Raw genomic sequence first — 17060 nt, 5'->3', positions numbered from 1 at the left:
CACCCATATTCAAAATGATTCAAAAACAAATAAAAAGAAAAATATGAAGATACATGTGAAAACACGCGTCTAGTGGTACATCTGAGATTATACATTCAGTATTGAGAAGACATATTTGAAAACAGATGGAATAATGAATATGAAGAGACGCATGTGCCGATATGTAAATTAAGACACGTGTTGACTTTTTTTTTTTTTTTTAAAGCTGATGTCTAGATATATATATGAGAACACATGAGGATAGACATGTCTTACATTCAGACATGTGCAAACTCGTTTGAAAGCAGGTGTCTAGACACATGCAGACACATGAGCAAATACATGTGCAGATATATGTTCACACACAACAGATATCTGAGCCAGATTAAAAAAATGAGCTTGATCCAACAAATCTGCCAACTATCAGTTTAGCCTGTTTTTTTTTTTAACTGTATGTGGTCTATACAGGAACAACAGATGAAACGTGACCAAAGGATGAGTACAAGCTCAGATGTGCACAAAAAGGAATGGGTCACCCAACAGAGGAATAGACACCACTCACCTGGAGTTGTCCACAATGACCTGAACAATCTTATCCAGAACTTTTTCAAAGAGAGCTGTTCGGACCCAAATATGCTTGATGGCCTGAGCAGAGAGCGGTTGAGGGGTACGGCTGGTTGTGGAGGAGCCCTGTCTCCTGAGAGCCTCTTGGCCCACACTCTGGAGTCTCCTAAAGACACAGAAGACAGCTGTGAGGAGCATGGAAAGCATTGGCAATGACAAAAGCCAGGAATAGCAGCAGTGAGCCGCCCCCATGAGTTCAGGGTGGAACGTTCAGGCCAACATTTGAGAGTGAACAGATGCTCCAGAACATCAAAATCCAGGCTAGGACCCATGTCCTACATGTTTCCCAACCAACCTGCCATTGACGCCCCTGATTGGCTAAGCACACCTGATTTAGGTCATCAGCAGCAGGTGAGACAGGATTTCTGGGTGGCCCTTGAGTCCTGGAGTTGGACACCCCTGCTCTAGAATAGGTGTCTCCAATACCTCTTGATCCTCGTGATCTCCTGCCCTGCTTGTTTAGCAGCTAACACTGCTTCAGTAATTGGCGATTAGCTGGATTGAGTGAGCCCCGTTTCTGATTGACTGAAAAGAACCCGATCCAGCTGACTGCTCTTGAAGACATTTCTTCTTTGACCTCTAGGAGACGGAGAGCATGAAAGCCTAATGGAACTGTGAGCATCAGGCTCTGCTGGTGAAGAGCTAGTAGAGGTTTTTGAACTTTGCTCATTGTTGGTACACTTTTATCGTTCATGACTTTTAAGGTGAAATCAAACAGCTTTGTATCCAGTTTTATACTAAGTCACACAAATGGGTGTAGACTTCTTTTTCACTGATGTTTCAAAAGAATTTTTTATTTTCAGAATTAATAAAAACGGAAAAATTGTTTAGACATTTTAGGGCTGCTTCCTCTGGGAGCATGTGGCTGGAGTGCATGACAATTTTGTGTTTTGTCATCATTTCTTTATTGTTTTTATTCACACCTATAATGATGAAGAGCCTAAAAACAAACCATAAAGAATACAGAGTTTTGATGTTCAAAGATAAAATAAAAACCCAAACGTTTGTCAGGGGCTTATCAGAGAATGGCTTAAGCTCATTCCCAACCAGGACCTTTAGTCTATTAGGCTACGAAAGCAATTGACCCCATTGCTTGGCCAGGGCTATATTTACCGTGTTACCCATGATGGACCTGGACATGGGTGTCTGCTCGGTAACAGCAGCAGCAGGATGAGTGAGAAGGTCTTACTTGCACATCTTTCCACTTGCAAACTTTATACAGAACTCAGTTTAATAAAAATGTGTCCTAAATCTTTTCATTAGTTTTTTGTGAGCAGCTTCAAGTATGTGCATGACGTCTTTGTTGGTCTCCTCAAGTCTGAAATTGTGTGGTTTCCTTCCATCGTAGCTTAATAAACAAACATGGTGTCTATGACAGTAATGGAAGTAGTGCTGTTGTCATTATGTCAGTCTTTGTCTCAGCTCCTGTCCTCTCTCTTTCCCATTGTTCTCCTTTTTTTTTTCTTTTTTTCTTTTTCCACCGCCAGTGGCGCATATCATGTTACTATGGAGACCAGAGCAAATGAGAGCTCTGATGTTGGAGGAGGATATTCACATGTGTGTGTGTGTGTGTATGCATGTGTGGCTCCTGGTACAGCAGGCTTTCAAGTTGTGTGCTCTGTGTGGGGAGATAGAGGCCAATGAGATGTGACAGTGTGGGGGGGGGGGGGGGGGGGGTAGCACCTCGTGTGCAGATGGGAGGTGATCTGCTTGCCTTTACGGTGTTTACCTCCACCAATCGCCAGCTCTGTCACTATGACTATGTTTTCCACCTTTACGGCTGCAGTAGTTGCTCGAGTACATACTGTACATGCTTGGTGCCAAAAACCAAACATGTATGTACTATTTTATTGCCAAAAAAGCAGCCTGGAGACACACAACCTGGTACACAATTAAACTGGAAAATGCTTGGTAAGTAGCATAGAGCTTGCAGAAAGCAGATAGTTGTGTATTTTGTGTCTACATCTACACACAGTATACACACCTCCATGTGCACACAACTGAGCTGGTCTTAAGACACATTACCCCGTGTACACATGGGTGATCTTGGGTAAACACTAATCTGAGCTGAGGTTCTGATGAGTACTCACTGAAAGGTACAGCTTTCATGCAAACTGGGCGGGACAGGCAAAAGTCTATTTATATGATTAAGACACTGATGTTCTAACATCTTCAATTGACACTGCCATCATGAAAAGACTGCTCTGAACCATACTTCTTCCTACATGCAGAATATTATTACAAACCAGTCTCTTTTGCTGCTCTATGAGAATTAAAACACTAATATGGGAATTTTGTGTGGGGAATACCGGCAGGCCCTCAGACGTCTCACCTGCTGAGATCAGCCTGCTGCTGCAGCTGTGCTTGAACCTTGCGGCAGACATCGGCGACGGTGTCATTCACTTTGCCCACCTTGGTGAAAAGGGCAGCAATCTTATCACTGCGCAGAAAACCAGCTGCTCTTCTCTTCAGCAGATGACCCAGACAGGCCTCGATGGTAGCTGTAGAGACAGGAGGAGTGTCAGTACTGACAGATTTTATTTGTATTGTATTACATAATAAATATACAGTCCGTTCCAAATTATTACGCAAATTGTATTTAAGTTTTGAAAAGATGAATTTCTTTGTTTTTCAATTAAACTCATGGCTTATATCATGTGTTGAGGCTCTTTGGCTCACTGTCATCAATTTCATCACCTGTGATAATTAGTTTGCCAGGTGTGTTCAATTAAAGGAATAACTAATAAAGAAGGACGATCCACATTATTGAGCAGACCAACATTTTCAAGCAATATCAGAAAATAAGCATCTCTCTGTTGCTGAAAGCGTCAAATAGTTAAATGCCTTGGACAAGGTATGAAAATGTTGGAGATTTCACAAAAACATAGATGTGATCATTGTACTATTAAGAGATGTGTGGCTGATTCAGAGCGCACACATACACATACGAGTTCTTGCAGATAAAAGCAGAATGAGGAAGGTTTCTGTCAGACAATTACATCATATTAAGAGAGCAGCTTCTATAAAACCATTACTAAGTAGAAAGCAAGCACATATATGAAGCTGCTGGTGTCTCTACACCTTGAACATCAAGGTGTAAGATCCTCCAGAGGCTTGCAGGAATACGTAAACCTTCTATTCGGCAACACTCACAAGCAGAAACAGCTGCAGTGGGCGCAGACATAGATGAAAACTCATTTTCTAACAGTCCCGTTCACTGATGAGTGCCGTGCAACCCTGGATGGTCCATATGGATGGAGTAGTGGGTGGTTGGTGGATGCCAACTATGTCCAAACAAGGCTGCTACATCAGAAAGGAGGTGGCGGAGTCGTGTTTTGGGCCAGAATCATGGGGAGAGAGCTGGTTGGATCCTTTCCGTAACAAAATCATCTTCATGCATGACAGTGCACCATCTCATGCTGCAAAGAAGACCTCTATCATTGGCTGCTATGGACATAAAAGGAGACACACTGATGGTGTGGCCCCCCCATCCTTCCCTGAACGCAGCCCTATTGAGAGCCTTTGGAGCATCCTCAAGCAAAATATCTATGAGGGTGGAGACAGTTAACATTCAAACAGGCTATTCTGACCTCCTGCAAAGAAATTCAAGCAGAAACTCTCCAAAAAGTCACAAGTTCAATGGATGCAAGAATTGTGAAGCTGCTACAAGATAAGCAGTCCTTTGTACAAATGTAACTTGACCTGTTGAAATGTTTTTGGTTGAAATATCTTTTGATTTCAGTAAATATGACCTCTTAATGCGACAAATTCAACAAATAACCATTTTCAGTTCTTTAAAATCTCTCAAATGTTGTGGAATCCTGTTGTACTTAATAATGTGGAATAGTTCTTTTGAAAGTTGTTATGTCTGAAAAAAATAGTGATATCTTTAGGAGGTGTGTATAATGACTTAAATATATACTCGAAAGGCCCGTACACACCGGGACGATTATTCGCCAGCCGTTTTTCGCCAGCGTTTTTTAAAACGTTTTTTGTGTTCACACCCAGGCGATTTTCGCTGACGATGAGCCGAGCGAACATGCAATTTCATTCCCTGACATTAGATGGCGCTTAATGTAAAACAGAAATACTCCTGTACACAAGGTGGCGCTGCGCAACTTTACGCTTCTTAACGTCGCTTTTCACTCAGAAGAAGAGAGCAAGTATTTACGCGATTGTCAGAATCATACAAAGAAAACATGAATATTTCAAGCACCAGTAGCTCCAGTTCCAGCGATGAAGAAATTATTGTTCTGTTGAATGATGAAAGACGCCGGAAAAGACGCCGATTTTGGGTACATCCCATAGTTACGAGAAGAGAAGAGCATGGGGAGTTTTATCGACTGGTACAAGAGCTGAAAATGTATCATGAGCGTTTTCGGGGATATTTTAGAATGTCCGTCATTATTTCTTTGCGGCAGTGTAGATGCTACTTGGCGTATATCTTCTTCGCTGGTTTGTGTGCTCAGAAAGGCAGTTTTTTGTTTGAGCGCCCCCAAGTTGTGTTTTACTGTAACTTCAGAAGCTCCAGACACGTGTGCAAAAGCGCCATTCGCATTGGTCGTATAGTTTTTGACGTGGCGCGTCAAACCAAAAAAACGAACCCGAGGCGTTTTTTAAAAAATGCCACTTTTACGCGTGGCGTTTTTCGCGTCGGTGTGCACACTCACATTGGTGCCCTTTGTTTAGTCACGAGGCGTCAAACGTCGGCGAATATCACGCGCGAAATTCATCCCGGTGTGTACGTGCCTTAATGGTTAGTGACTTCAAAATTTTAATGTCATTTCCACAGTCTTTTTCGGTTGAGTCTTGTCGGCTGACGTGAGAGGAAGCCTAGCCAAAGGCAGCTTGTTTGCAAATCCCAGACTTAGCTACAGAACTGGATTTTGGTTACATCATTCCCGAAGATGAAGCAGATCTTGTTTTAAAAGTTTTAATATAATACATTACAATTCCTCTTACTCTGTTTCCTCAAACCCCCCACCATGTTAAGGTGGGGGGTTTATAGCGGGATCAAATAGTACCCCTAAATTTTATTTGAAGCTCAAATCAGACATCCCTGCAAAGTTTTTTTTATTTTTCATCTTAAGGACACATCCATGCTTCTGCCCCTACCTGATCCTGAGAAGTTAGCCGACGTCTTTGTTTCCTCCAGACAGGATTATCGTAGCATCAAATAAAGTCCCCAGAAACTACAATATATCTAAAGCAGAGCTACCAAGATCTTCACAAGGAGCTAGAAATATCAGCTCTTCGTGTCTGTCTTCCAATTACTTTTAACTCACGTCTGTAAATAGTCTGGATTAGATTCTACCAGCTAAATCTATTTCTGGCACAATGAAGTCAAGTCTAGTCCAGATGGACTTCATCAAGTTCATTGATTCTCTACAAATTATTAAACATTACTTCATCTGAAGCCTGAATTTAAATAGACTAACGGCTATTTTTAGCCACTAAGGTGGCTTTCTTCCCTTCTGACTTCATGAGTCATGCTTCTCCTCCTGAGACCACTACAGACTAAAGTCAAAATAATTAAGGCTGACAAAGGATTGCTTTTAAGGACTAAAATAGATAGAGGGGAGACAGGGCAAAAAAGGGTAGAAAGATGATGGACTGAAGAAAAGACAAGGAACAACTTACTCTTTTTCTTTTGACAAAAATCCAGTTTTAAACACAGACTAAGCAGGAAAACATTTACCATCCATCCTTTCATGGTTGCATTTATTATCCTTCTAAACATCTACTCATTTGCAATGCATCCATTAGCTATTCATCTTCAATGACTCCGTTGGATCACAAAGACGGAAAAGAAGCTGCACAAATCTTCAATACATACACACAAATATATATATATATATATATATATAAATATACTACATGAGAGACGTTCAAGAGAGTTCAGGTGTGTCTTGCAGTTCCATTGAGCCTCAAGATCCTTTAGGGACACCATGAAAATGGAACGTACAATTGTCGTCCATTTGGTAAATGTATTTTGAAGTATTTGTGAGCATGATGTAAGTTACACACACTTGTGACGTATGGGTAATGCTGTCATACAGTGTCCTTGCGCTGCACTATAGTCATTAGTGGGGTGCAAGTACTGCCCGCGCACGTGATCCGTAAGTGCTCATAGGATACTCAGACAAACTACACTCTGGTTGTCTAATTTCCTCATTTCTAACAGTCAGGCTGCACACAAAGAATGTGCACTGATCACTTTAACATCATCAATGGTCCCAGTGCACAGAGATCAGAGGGTGGGAGGGGTGTAGAAAAAGTGAAATATCAGTACGACATGCCTGCATCTAACCTTACTGTATCCTTATGTTTTGTTAAAGTGTTTGCTATGACCTACTGCCTGCAGCATGCCCATAGAAACCAAACGGGCATGAATATGTTCACTTTCAGAAGCTTGAAAAGTACTCACCTGTGAGGGAACCAGTCGCCGGCTACTTTTTGATAAAGAAACAATAGTTTGATTTAATACTTTGCAGCAAATGATCTGTGTAAGCAGGGTCCCATATTAACACTTGGCACTCTCCAACTGCGAGCATGGTGAGTTAATGTTTGCGCTAAATTAGCCATGCATGTTAGCCCTCCTATTGTTGAATTTCTTTAATGCTTCTCCCTTACTGACCAGCGCGCGAGGTACACAAGCACACGCGACACATGAATTAAACTCTCCACTCCATCACTTCTGTTAATTCACCTCCATGTAGCGTTGGCTGATGAACCAGTTATGTTATAATTTCACATAAAAAGAAATCATCTGGGGGCAGAATTAGGAAAAGAGGGCATTTTGCCAATCTTACCCCCTCTTGAAAATCTGTGCTCATTTTCTGAGCATGTTTTAATTTAAATTTATAGTCAGATGACATTAAGGATGTATTTCAACAATCTATGAGTTACTTGTATGCAATTTCATTTTCGTTAACAACTTAAGAAAATCATTTTTGTAATCTTTACCTGGTTCCGACTACAGGTGACTGACTGACACAGCTCTGAAATAATGACCCCAGATGCCTAGAAAAAGGGCGCTATTTTTTTAAATTTTACCTGGGGGAGGACTCCCCCTAGATCTCCCATCAGTCAACGCCTCACGCCTGCAGTGTTCAGGTGGTAGCCTCCTACTCTGAAAACTTTTAAGGCCCCTGACTTCACTTCAAACCAAAAATTTTGTCCGGTTAATTTTTTTCAGAGCTTCTCAGCCCCTGACTTTACTTATCAGTCGACGATCTTAAACTTTTGCGTGGACCCCCTGCATGCCCCATACAGGCTTGCCCATTTTCCCCCTACTGACAGCCCATATCTACCTGTAAAGGCGATTGTGACTAAGGCATGGTGTCTGAATGCCTTTACCTACACACCTTTGTGTCTGTACACTACAACTAAGCAGAGGAGCATTGTCATAAGATGTCCACTATAAACCCACCCACTTTCACTGATTGACAGACAGACTCATTCTGCTGAAAAAGCTCTTCATGAAATAAATAAGTCATTCTGAAAAACAGCAATGTGAAATAAAAACAAAGCTACTTTGGAAAATATTGTTTTGGAAATCCGAGGTTCTGAAAAAAGACATAGAATTATAATAATATTCAACATGATTAAAATGAATATTTTAAAATGCTGTTTTAAAATAATGAACAGGTTTTTAAAGCAAAATGAAATATATTGAATGATCTTTTGTATATTTATCAGATATTAATTGGTTGATTGTGTATTTGCATGGGGTCATATTTATTTATTTAACTATGAACAGTACAGGACTCCATATCCAACAGCTAGAGCATTTCAGTCAGAATTCTTGGAACATTCTGTTCAGAGCTCTGCTTCAGTTTCAGACCCAGAGGAAGATCAGACGCTGTTCTAAGTCTAGCCCACCTTCTGTCTGTTTTGTCTTGAACCTTGCAAGACAAACTCAGAAGCAAAATGTTCCACTGTGCAGACTAGTTTAAAAGGAGCAGAGCTTCACTGCCACAATGTTATTGTACCTATGATGACCTCATGAGGAGCTCCTCTAGGTTTGGTTCTTGGGACACCTTGGGTTTTGTCAGCATAGCTACGTTACATCATTCAGCAAACAAAGATGTGAGTTAGTTACTGCAGGTTCTAAAGACAGACCAAAGAACCAGGCTATAAGAAGAGATGTTCCAGACTATGCCATAAAGAAACCAGCACACAACACCAACACAACACCCTCTTTAGTAACAGAAGAGCAGCTAAGTAAAACTGCTGGTTAGAGTGAAACTGAGGAAGACTTCCCTATTTCAAAATGAGTTTTAAACACTAAATGGAAATCTAAAATTTTTACTTTTCAGGAGAATTTCCTGTTTATTATATAGGTTCTGTTCAACCTTTTGTTGTTGGTTTTGTTGGCACATGTACATTACAGAGTCCCAGTCAGTGAACCATGTTTGTCATGAAATGAAAAACTGAAGCTCATCCCCTGTTAGATCATGAAATCAGCAACTCTCTCCTCACAGAGCAAGTATCTCTAAGGGGGGTATTTCTGTTGCTAGGCAACAGAAATAGTCTTCTTCTGGACTAAGAGAGAGTAGAGCATGGATGAAAAAAACCATTAGAGAAAGATGTAAAAGGCTGGTGATAAAGAACATTGACTTGACTTCCATGAGAGCCTCATACAGCAAAAAGCTGGAGGTTTGGGTGTATGTATCAAACTTGGAAATGCATCAATCCCAGCAGAAACCTACTGTTTTTGCCTTAACTAAAGCTTAATCTAACAGTTCCTTCTTCAAAGACATAATTCTCACATTGGACCTTGATAAATTCAAGAAGACACTGTTGTTGCTACTGGCAACATCTTAGCAAATGACTAAATTTCACTGAAGCTAACTTTGAAACTAAAACTTAAGTGAATAATTTAACAGGCACTAACTTCAACAAAACTGTCGTTAACTCAGCAGATAAAAGGGGAATTCACATTGCAACCCGCATACCAACATCAAAACATTGTTGCAGTATGTAAAAATGAACCTAACAATATCACCAACACTAAATTTGAAATACCCCAAAGCCTCTCCATCTACCAAGATGAGTGATACAGTTCACATACTGTAAAATGTATTAGTGAAATAATAAACCAATGGATCATTAACACCATACAGTGTTATATTATTTTTCAAACAGAGAAGCCCCAAAAAAAATTATGTTCTGCCTCTCCAAAGGGGCGTTGCAGGTGGAGCTTGCACTGTAGCATTATACTTTATTCAAGGAGATTGTAGCAAAAACCAGTGCTTTAGACCACAAATAGTTACTTTAAAAAATGTTTCCTTAAAAGAGTTTGGAAAATGAATGCCTGTCAGTATATAAAGCTGTTCAACTAGGCAGCAATGTACGTTTAGGTCAACCGATCATTAGCATTACCCGCCCCTTATGGGAAATTCCATTATACATTAGCATGAAGCTAGTGAACTTTTTAACTGTTATTATGTGTTAGGTCACCAGAAAAGGAAAGGCATAAAAGATTAATCTCTACTGTTATGGATCGATTGTTGGTTTATAAAGCTTGGATCGATTCAGATTGATTAACTGACCTTATCAACCCAGCCCTAACTGCATCTCATCATCATTTATAACCCAATACTAACTTTGAAAATATCCTTAAGACAAACTCTGCAGCAAAAACAGCAGCTAAGATCCAAGTTAGAAATGTCTAGTCATTTTGCACTGATGCAACAACTCTCACTGAGAATTTAAAGAATGTCCTTGATGTTCATGTGAGTGTGTGCATGTCTGTGCATGAGTACAGCTTTAGGACTCACCACACAGAGCGATGACATGGCTGCTGTCCTCATGGACAAACTTCTTGGTGACAGCTTCCTCCATTAACTGCTTCACCTGTAAAGCAGAATCGGTTGATATCAGACTATCTTGACGCCAAACTAAAGGATCAAAACTGATCATAAAATTGGAGATTTTATTTTTAGCCCATACCGCCCAGCCCTAACTTGTTGTATCACCTGTAAAAAGTAAAGTCTTCAGCTTCTCCAGGCCATGTCCCACAGCCACTATTTAAGCATATTGCACAGATAAAAGTTGGTCATATGTGAATATACATGGTAAAAGTGAGAAAAGTTGTGGTCTTTACATGAAATTTTCACAGATGTATCACAAATGAATGAGCAAATAGCAGAGCAAAAGAGCTGTAAGAAAAGCAGACCATTATCCATATACCTTGTCAGTTTATCAAACAGAATAAAATCTTCAGTTTCCAGGCATCACAAGGGGATTTATTGTTTGCTGTCCCTGGCTCCACTCAAACTCTTTCTTATAAGCCAAGGCATGACGTCAAATACAGAGGCTATATTTACTGCTTCTATTAGCTGCAAGATCTCCCAAACTTCTGCAAGATGTCCCATGGGGTCCAGGAGTTGTTGCCATTGGAAGACAGGTGGCCAGAGCGACCTGAAGAGTCATGCTCCCCCTCAAAAAATCCTGCCCCAGCTGAACAACAAAAGCAAAGACTACACGCATCCAAAAAACTGCTCAAGAAGCACGGTTACCGCACAGAGGGAAAGAATCTTTATATACAAATAACTGAAGCAACACCAACCACCCTCATGTCATCTTTCTCTACATTCATAAACCTCCTCTTTGGTCTTCCTCTAGACCTTTTTCCTGACAGCTCCAACCTCAGCATCCTTTTACCAAAATCATCTCTGTCCCTCCTCTCAATGTGTCCAAACACTCCATTTGCTTCCCTGCATTTATCTCCAAAACATCCAGCATGATCTGTTCCTCTGATGGATTCATTTCTAAACCTATGCCTCCTGGTCCTAAAACCTCAACATCTTCATCTCTGCTCCCTCCAGCTCTGCCTCCTGTCTCTTTGGCCGCATTTACACTGCATGGTTCAAGTGACCCAATTCTGATTTTTTTACTCTCATGCGCATGGATTCCGTTTTTCTCAGATCGGATACAGGCCTCATTCATATGTGGAAATAAATCGGATATGAATCGGATACGTGCATTTGGGTGTGCCATGAAAGCGGACAAATCGGATATTCCCCAGTAAATGTGAGTCGTACGTCAGTGACATCAACTTTTGTGCGCTGATTTTGCTGTGAGCGTGTTACCTTTCAGCCTCAGGCTTCAGACCCTAGTCGGAAACCACTATTATTCCCGGTCCGGTCCCGGTCGGGACGCAAACGGTAAATAATCAAGCGGGACACCGTTGCTCTGGAACAGGCTAGAAGCTGTTTATTTCTTTGCTTGTGTTGCGGAGTGGGGGCGTGTATGATGGGGACCGCGCGTGCTGTGTGTGTGTGTGTGTGTGTGTGTGTGTGTGTGTGTGTGTAAGGAGAGGAGAGGGGAACTGTAAATTAAAAATAAGGTGTCTCCCCCAAAAGTTTTGGAGTCTTTCTTAACCCACTCTGGAGGCTGAGGGTTCAGAACGGGAAAGTGAACCCCGAAGGAGAATCCGCCTTCGGCCCTGGAGAAAATCTCCCGTGCATTTCTGACCACGGTTGGAAAAAGAGAAGTCATCGCGCAGGACAGGTTCAACACTTGGATCAAACTGTTAGTGCAGCACGTCTGCAAAAACTTCCTCATTCAAAATTCAGAGAGAGACGAGCAGCCCTCCTTTTTCCCCTCCCCTCTGGAGCGCCCAAGGCAACGCCTCCTTCGTCGCTGAGTTGCCTCCATGACAACCGCAGTCACAAAAGTCTGAAGGAGGTCCGCGGAAGGCGGAAATGCTGCTACGTAGACCTCAGAATGTCTACGTTTGATAGTTTCAGCATTGTATAGTGTAAATGCAAAAATCAGATACAGGTCACTTTTAAAAGATGATTTAAGCGGGTCGTCAAAAAAATCGGATATAGTTAGAAAATCGGATATGAGCATCAAGACCTGCAGTGTAAATGCAGCCTTAGAGTCTCTTAACCAGTCTTCACCAGTATTCTCCACATTTCCTTTAATTCTTTGGTCACGCATCACACCTGAACCCTCCGTCCACCTTTATCTTTCTACTTAGATCTAGATCAGGGGTCTGCATCCTTCAACACTTTAAGAGCCATTCAGGTCTAATTATCACTGACCACAACCCCCAGCAGACAGAAAGTTTTACTTCACTTTTTAGAAAAAACGGAGGTACATTAATATTATTGATACTAAGAAATATTCCATAAACTGTTGGGATTTTTTGCACAAATTAAACGTAATTTTTTTTTTTTTGTGAAATTTCTTTACAGAGATTCATATGGCTTATTTTCAAAATAAAAGACACCCTGTCCCACATTGGACCATCTCAATGCAGCAAATATAATAGTTGGCAGTGTGATGTTATAAGTGAAAAAAAAGTTCTCCCACTTAAATAGATGTAATTGTCATCATAGGAATACATCAACTATAAGAGACAAAATGAGAAAAAAAAATCACATTGTCTGATTTTTAAAGGATTTATTTGTAAATTGTGGTGGAAACTAAATATTTGGTCAATAACAAAAGTTCAACACAATACTTTGTTATTTACTATATATTGGTAATGACAGCAGTCAATTGTTTTCGGTAAGTCTTCACAAGGTTTTCACAAACTGGTATTTTGGCCCATTCCTCCATACATATCACCTCTACAGCAGTGCTGATTTGGCTAGACCACTCGAGGACTTTGAAATGCTTCTTATGAATCCTTGGTTACCCGGGCTGTGTGTTTGGGATTGTTGTCATGCTGAAAGAACTAGTCACGTTTCATCTTCATTGCCCTTGCTGATGGAAGGAGGTTTTCCCTCAAAATCTGATAATACCTAGCCCCAATATTTCTTTCCTTTACATGGATCAGTCATCCGGGTTCCTTTGCTGAAAAACAACCCCAAAGCATGATGTGCTTTACAGTAGGTATGGTGTCGTTTGGATTCAACTCAGCATTCTTTATTCTACAAACACGACGAGTAGAGTTCTTCCCAAAAAGTTCTATTTTGGTTTCATCTGATCATAGGACATTCTCCCAAACCTCTTCTGGATCATCCAACTGCTCTTTAGCAAACTTTAGACGGGCCTGCACATATACTGGATTTAGCAGGGGGACACTTCTGGCGCTGCAGGACTTGAGCCCCTGGTAGCGTAGTGTTACCAATGGTAGCCTTTGTTATTTTGGTCCCAGCTCTCTGCAGGTCATTCACTAGGTCCCCAAGTGTGGTTCTGGGATATTTGCTCACCGTTCTTGTGATCATCCTGACCCCTTGGGGTGAGATCTTGCAGGGAGCCCCAGATGGAGAGAGATTATCAGTGGTCTTGTATGTCTTCCATTTCCTAATAATTGCTCCCACAGTAGATTTCTTCACACCAAGCTGTTTACCTATTGCAGATTCAGTCTTCCCAGCCTGGTGCAGATCAATAATTTGGTTTCTGGTGTCCTTAGACAGCTCTTTGGTCTTGGCCATAGTGGAGTTTGGAGTGTGACTAATTGAGGTTGTGTTAAAGGTGTCTTATATTTTCATAACCAGTTCAAACAGGTGCCATGAATACAGGTAACGAGTGGAGGACAGAGGATCCTCTTACAGAAGAAGTTACAGGTCTGTGAGAGCCAGAAATCTTGCTTGTTTGTGGGTGACCAAATACTGATTTTTCAACCATAATTTGTAAGTAAATTCTTTAAAAATAAGACAATGGGATTTTCTGGATTTTTTTTCTCATTTTGTATCTCGGAGTTAAGAAATACCTATGATGAAAATTTCAGACTCAACTTTTTAAGTGGGAGAACTTACACACACTCACACACACATCTATCTATCTAGACAGACAGACAGACAGACAGACAGACAGACAGACAGACAGACAGACAGACAGACAGACAGACAGACAGACAGACAGACAGACAGACAGACAGACAGACAGACAGACAGACAGACAGACAGATAGATAGATTATTTTATAATTGTGGGTGCATCTCTACCATTAATTTGTAAATCTAATAAGATTCAATTAAATCAGAGCTAACTACATTTTTTACATTTTCAATTCCAAACAGTCCACCTTAAAATCCTGGTTGCACAAACTAACCTCAAATTGAATTACTGTGGTACACGGCACTCATAGATCTGTCAAAAGGTGAGGCTTTGGAAAGAAAAACAGCTTGATGCATTGTTGGAACATTATGGGTACTGTTACAGTTTCTGTTTCTTTGCCCTTGTGCCTGGTTTCCTTTTTGTTCTGTGATGTTTTGAGTTTAACTTCCTGTTTTATTTTGTAGTGTTTCCTGGTTTGTTGTAGTTTTGAGTTTTACTTTGGTCCCCATCCTTCCTGAGTGTTTCCACCTGTGTCTCGTTTGTCTGTATGTATTTAAGTCTTGTCATTCCCTTCCTCCTGTGCTGGTCCATAGTATGTAAGTTTGCTCTCCCTGTTTCGAGTCTTTCGAGTGTTTAGTGTTTCAAGTTTCTAGCCTGCCGTATGCAGTGGTTTTGGTTTTGTGTCTTTAGTTTTGTTTATTAAAGCCCCCGTTCCCCTGCAACCTCCTGCCTCCTCTCCTTCTCTGCACCTGGGTACTCCTTCATCCGCTCCCCGTGACAGGGTACTATAGTCAAAGCCTTGCAGATTGACCCGTACTGCTTCAACTGTTTGTGAATGAGTTGAATATTTGACTTATCTGTCTGTTTGGTTTGCCTGATGCACTGCATAGTCTGAAAATATGTTACTTTATAAAATTAAAACATTTTGTTTTCTTATTTTGAAATAGCAAATTGAACTGTCAATTGAGAATGAAATATTACTTTGAAATATGTGTAGGGGGGGGAAACTTCCATACTACTGCTTGAAATAATGAACATTCTCGAGTTTTAGGTTCAGTTTTGATCTATTGTAATTACAAATTGGACGAATGAACATAGTGACTGACACTTTAAAAAATAATTACAGGCAACATTTCAATAAACGCTTTATTTTATTTTATCATTTTATCTTAAAAGGGGTACATAAAAAGCAAAGAATCTGAAATCAAGCCCCATCATTTACAGTTGGTATAACCCAATTCTGTAATTGGGAAGTTTTCATCTATACTCTGATGCAAGAGTAAACTATATTTGTGGTTATGGAAGTGGCAATCACGATGATCTAAATCAGTAAGATGATAATAATCCTCAGTATCGAACGGGTTCAATCAATGATTAATTCTGATGTCAAGGCGATGCAGCTGCCTGCTGCCTCTGTTTTCATGTCAGACTAAAATTGTTACGTAACCAAAGCTAGTGAAGGACTTGGACACGCGCACGCGCACAATCTTTACAGTATACATTCTGACTTGTCACATAATCAGACGCGGGGGGGGGGGGGGGTGATCGATAACTCTATGACAGTAAATCCCACATGAAGCGGGTGCGTAAGAGCTCACCTCCCGCTTTACGCTCCATAGCAACTTCTCTTTGATCTCGTCCTCCTCCATCTCCGCGCGTGCAAGAGCCTGTGCGCAGTCGGGTCAGCCCGATCCGCTCCTCCCAGCCGTCCAGAACTGCGGTGCCGCTCGTTTCCTTGTCGTGTCTTCGCCTCTTCCCGGAGTGTCACGCAGCCAGGTCGCGGTAGGATCCGCCCCCTCCTCACGCATCACAGGAGGGCGGGCGGCCGGTGCGGGTCCCCGCAGAGAAACCTGCGAGCTTTTTTCAGCATCTGCTTAATCTCCTGTCTGGGAGGATGATGTCTAAGCTTTTTTGCTTCCCCTCCGGTGTGACGAACCATTACGGACTCAGTTTGGTTCTGACAAGTCTCAGTCTGTTGTCAGCGGTGATTTAGGCTCGTGCGCCATCTCCATAGCAGCCCCTCCCGTCATCGTGTGGCACGAGGCTTCTTTTGCAGCCTTCAATGAACATTGACGTCATTAGAAACAGGAGGAAAATGTTACCCAGCATGCAGCGAGGCGTCAGAAGTCAGGATGGTCTGAAATGAAGCATTGAAAATAGAGTCTCTCTTTAGTGAGGCTCAACCTGATTTTCTGTCATCTTCATTTCCTATTCAGAGAAGGTTCAGTTCAGTCACTTGCAGACCACCGGTTGACAGATATACTGGACTTCGGGCTGCTGTTTTGCAGGACGACAAAACTAAATTAAGTAAAATTAGGTGTAAAGGCAATGTTGCCAAAGAAAAAAAGGAGAGAAGTTTAAGTCTCCTATCTTAAATATATACCCTCAGCGTCATCATAAAACCTACAAAGACAGATTAGTTATCTCAACGTCGAGTTACAATAACAGTTACAGTTGTTATAAAACCTTTACTAAAACTAACAGTAAAAACCTATAACATAATTTCCTTAAAAAGTTTTAGATTAAAAGTGATGATTGTTGAAACTGATCAAGTGAAAAATTTATGCAATCATTAACAACAAAAACAGCAGTATTGAAATAAACGTTTGTATGTGCTACAAAGACTAGAAAATGAGCTTGATGCTACAGCTATGTTCACACCAGCCTCTACAAAGCACATCCAAGCAACCACTTCCAATGAAGTCTATGTAG

At 41.1% G+C, this 17060-nt stretch overlaps 1 protein-coding gene across 2 annotated transcripts in view; it reads right to left on the bottom strand.

Annotated features, from left to right (window-relative positions):
* The window catches only part of sgsm2 (small G protein signaling modulator 2), a 41541-nt gene extending 25129 nt beyond the window's left edge, over positions 1-16412 (bottom strand). For both annotated transcript variants that reach the window (XM_023961627.2, XM_023961628.2), the window contains exons 1-4: positions 15947-16412; positions 10389-10464; positions 2936-3104; positions 542-709 (exon numbers count right to left, since the gene is read on the bottom strand). In XM_023961627.2, coding sequence (XP_023817395.1) covers positions 542-709; positions 2936-3104; positions 10389-10464; positions 15947-15997 — 464 coding nt within the window. In that variant the 5' untranslated portion in view covers positions 15998-16412. The remainder of the gene's footprint in view (positions 1-541; positions 710-2935; positions 3105-10388; positions 10465-15946) is intronic.
* Between the last annotated feature and the right edge of the window lie 648 nt (positions 16413-17060).

Source organism: Oryzias latipes, chromosome 13, assembly GCF_053564925.1.
Source record: "Oryzias latipes strain Hd-rR chromosome 13, Olatipes_Hd-rR_3.1".
In the NCBI taxonomy this organism is placed as follows: Eukaryota; Metazoa; Chordata; class Actinopteri; order Beloniformes; family Adrianichthyidae; genus Oryzias; species Oryzias latipes.
This window is presented reverse-complemented; position numbering and strand designations above follow the sequence as displayed.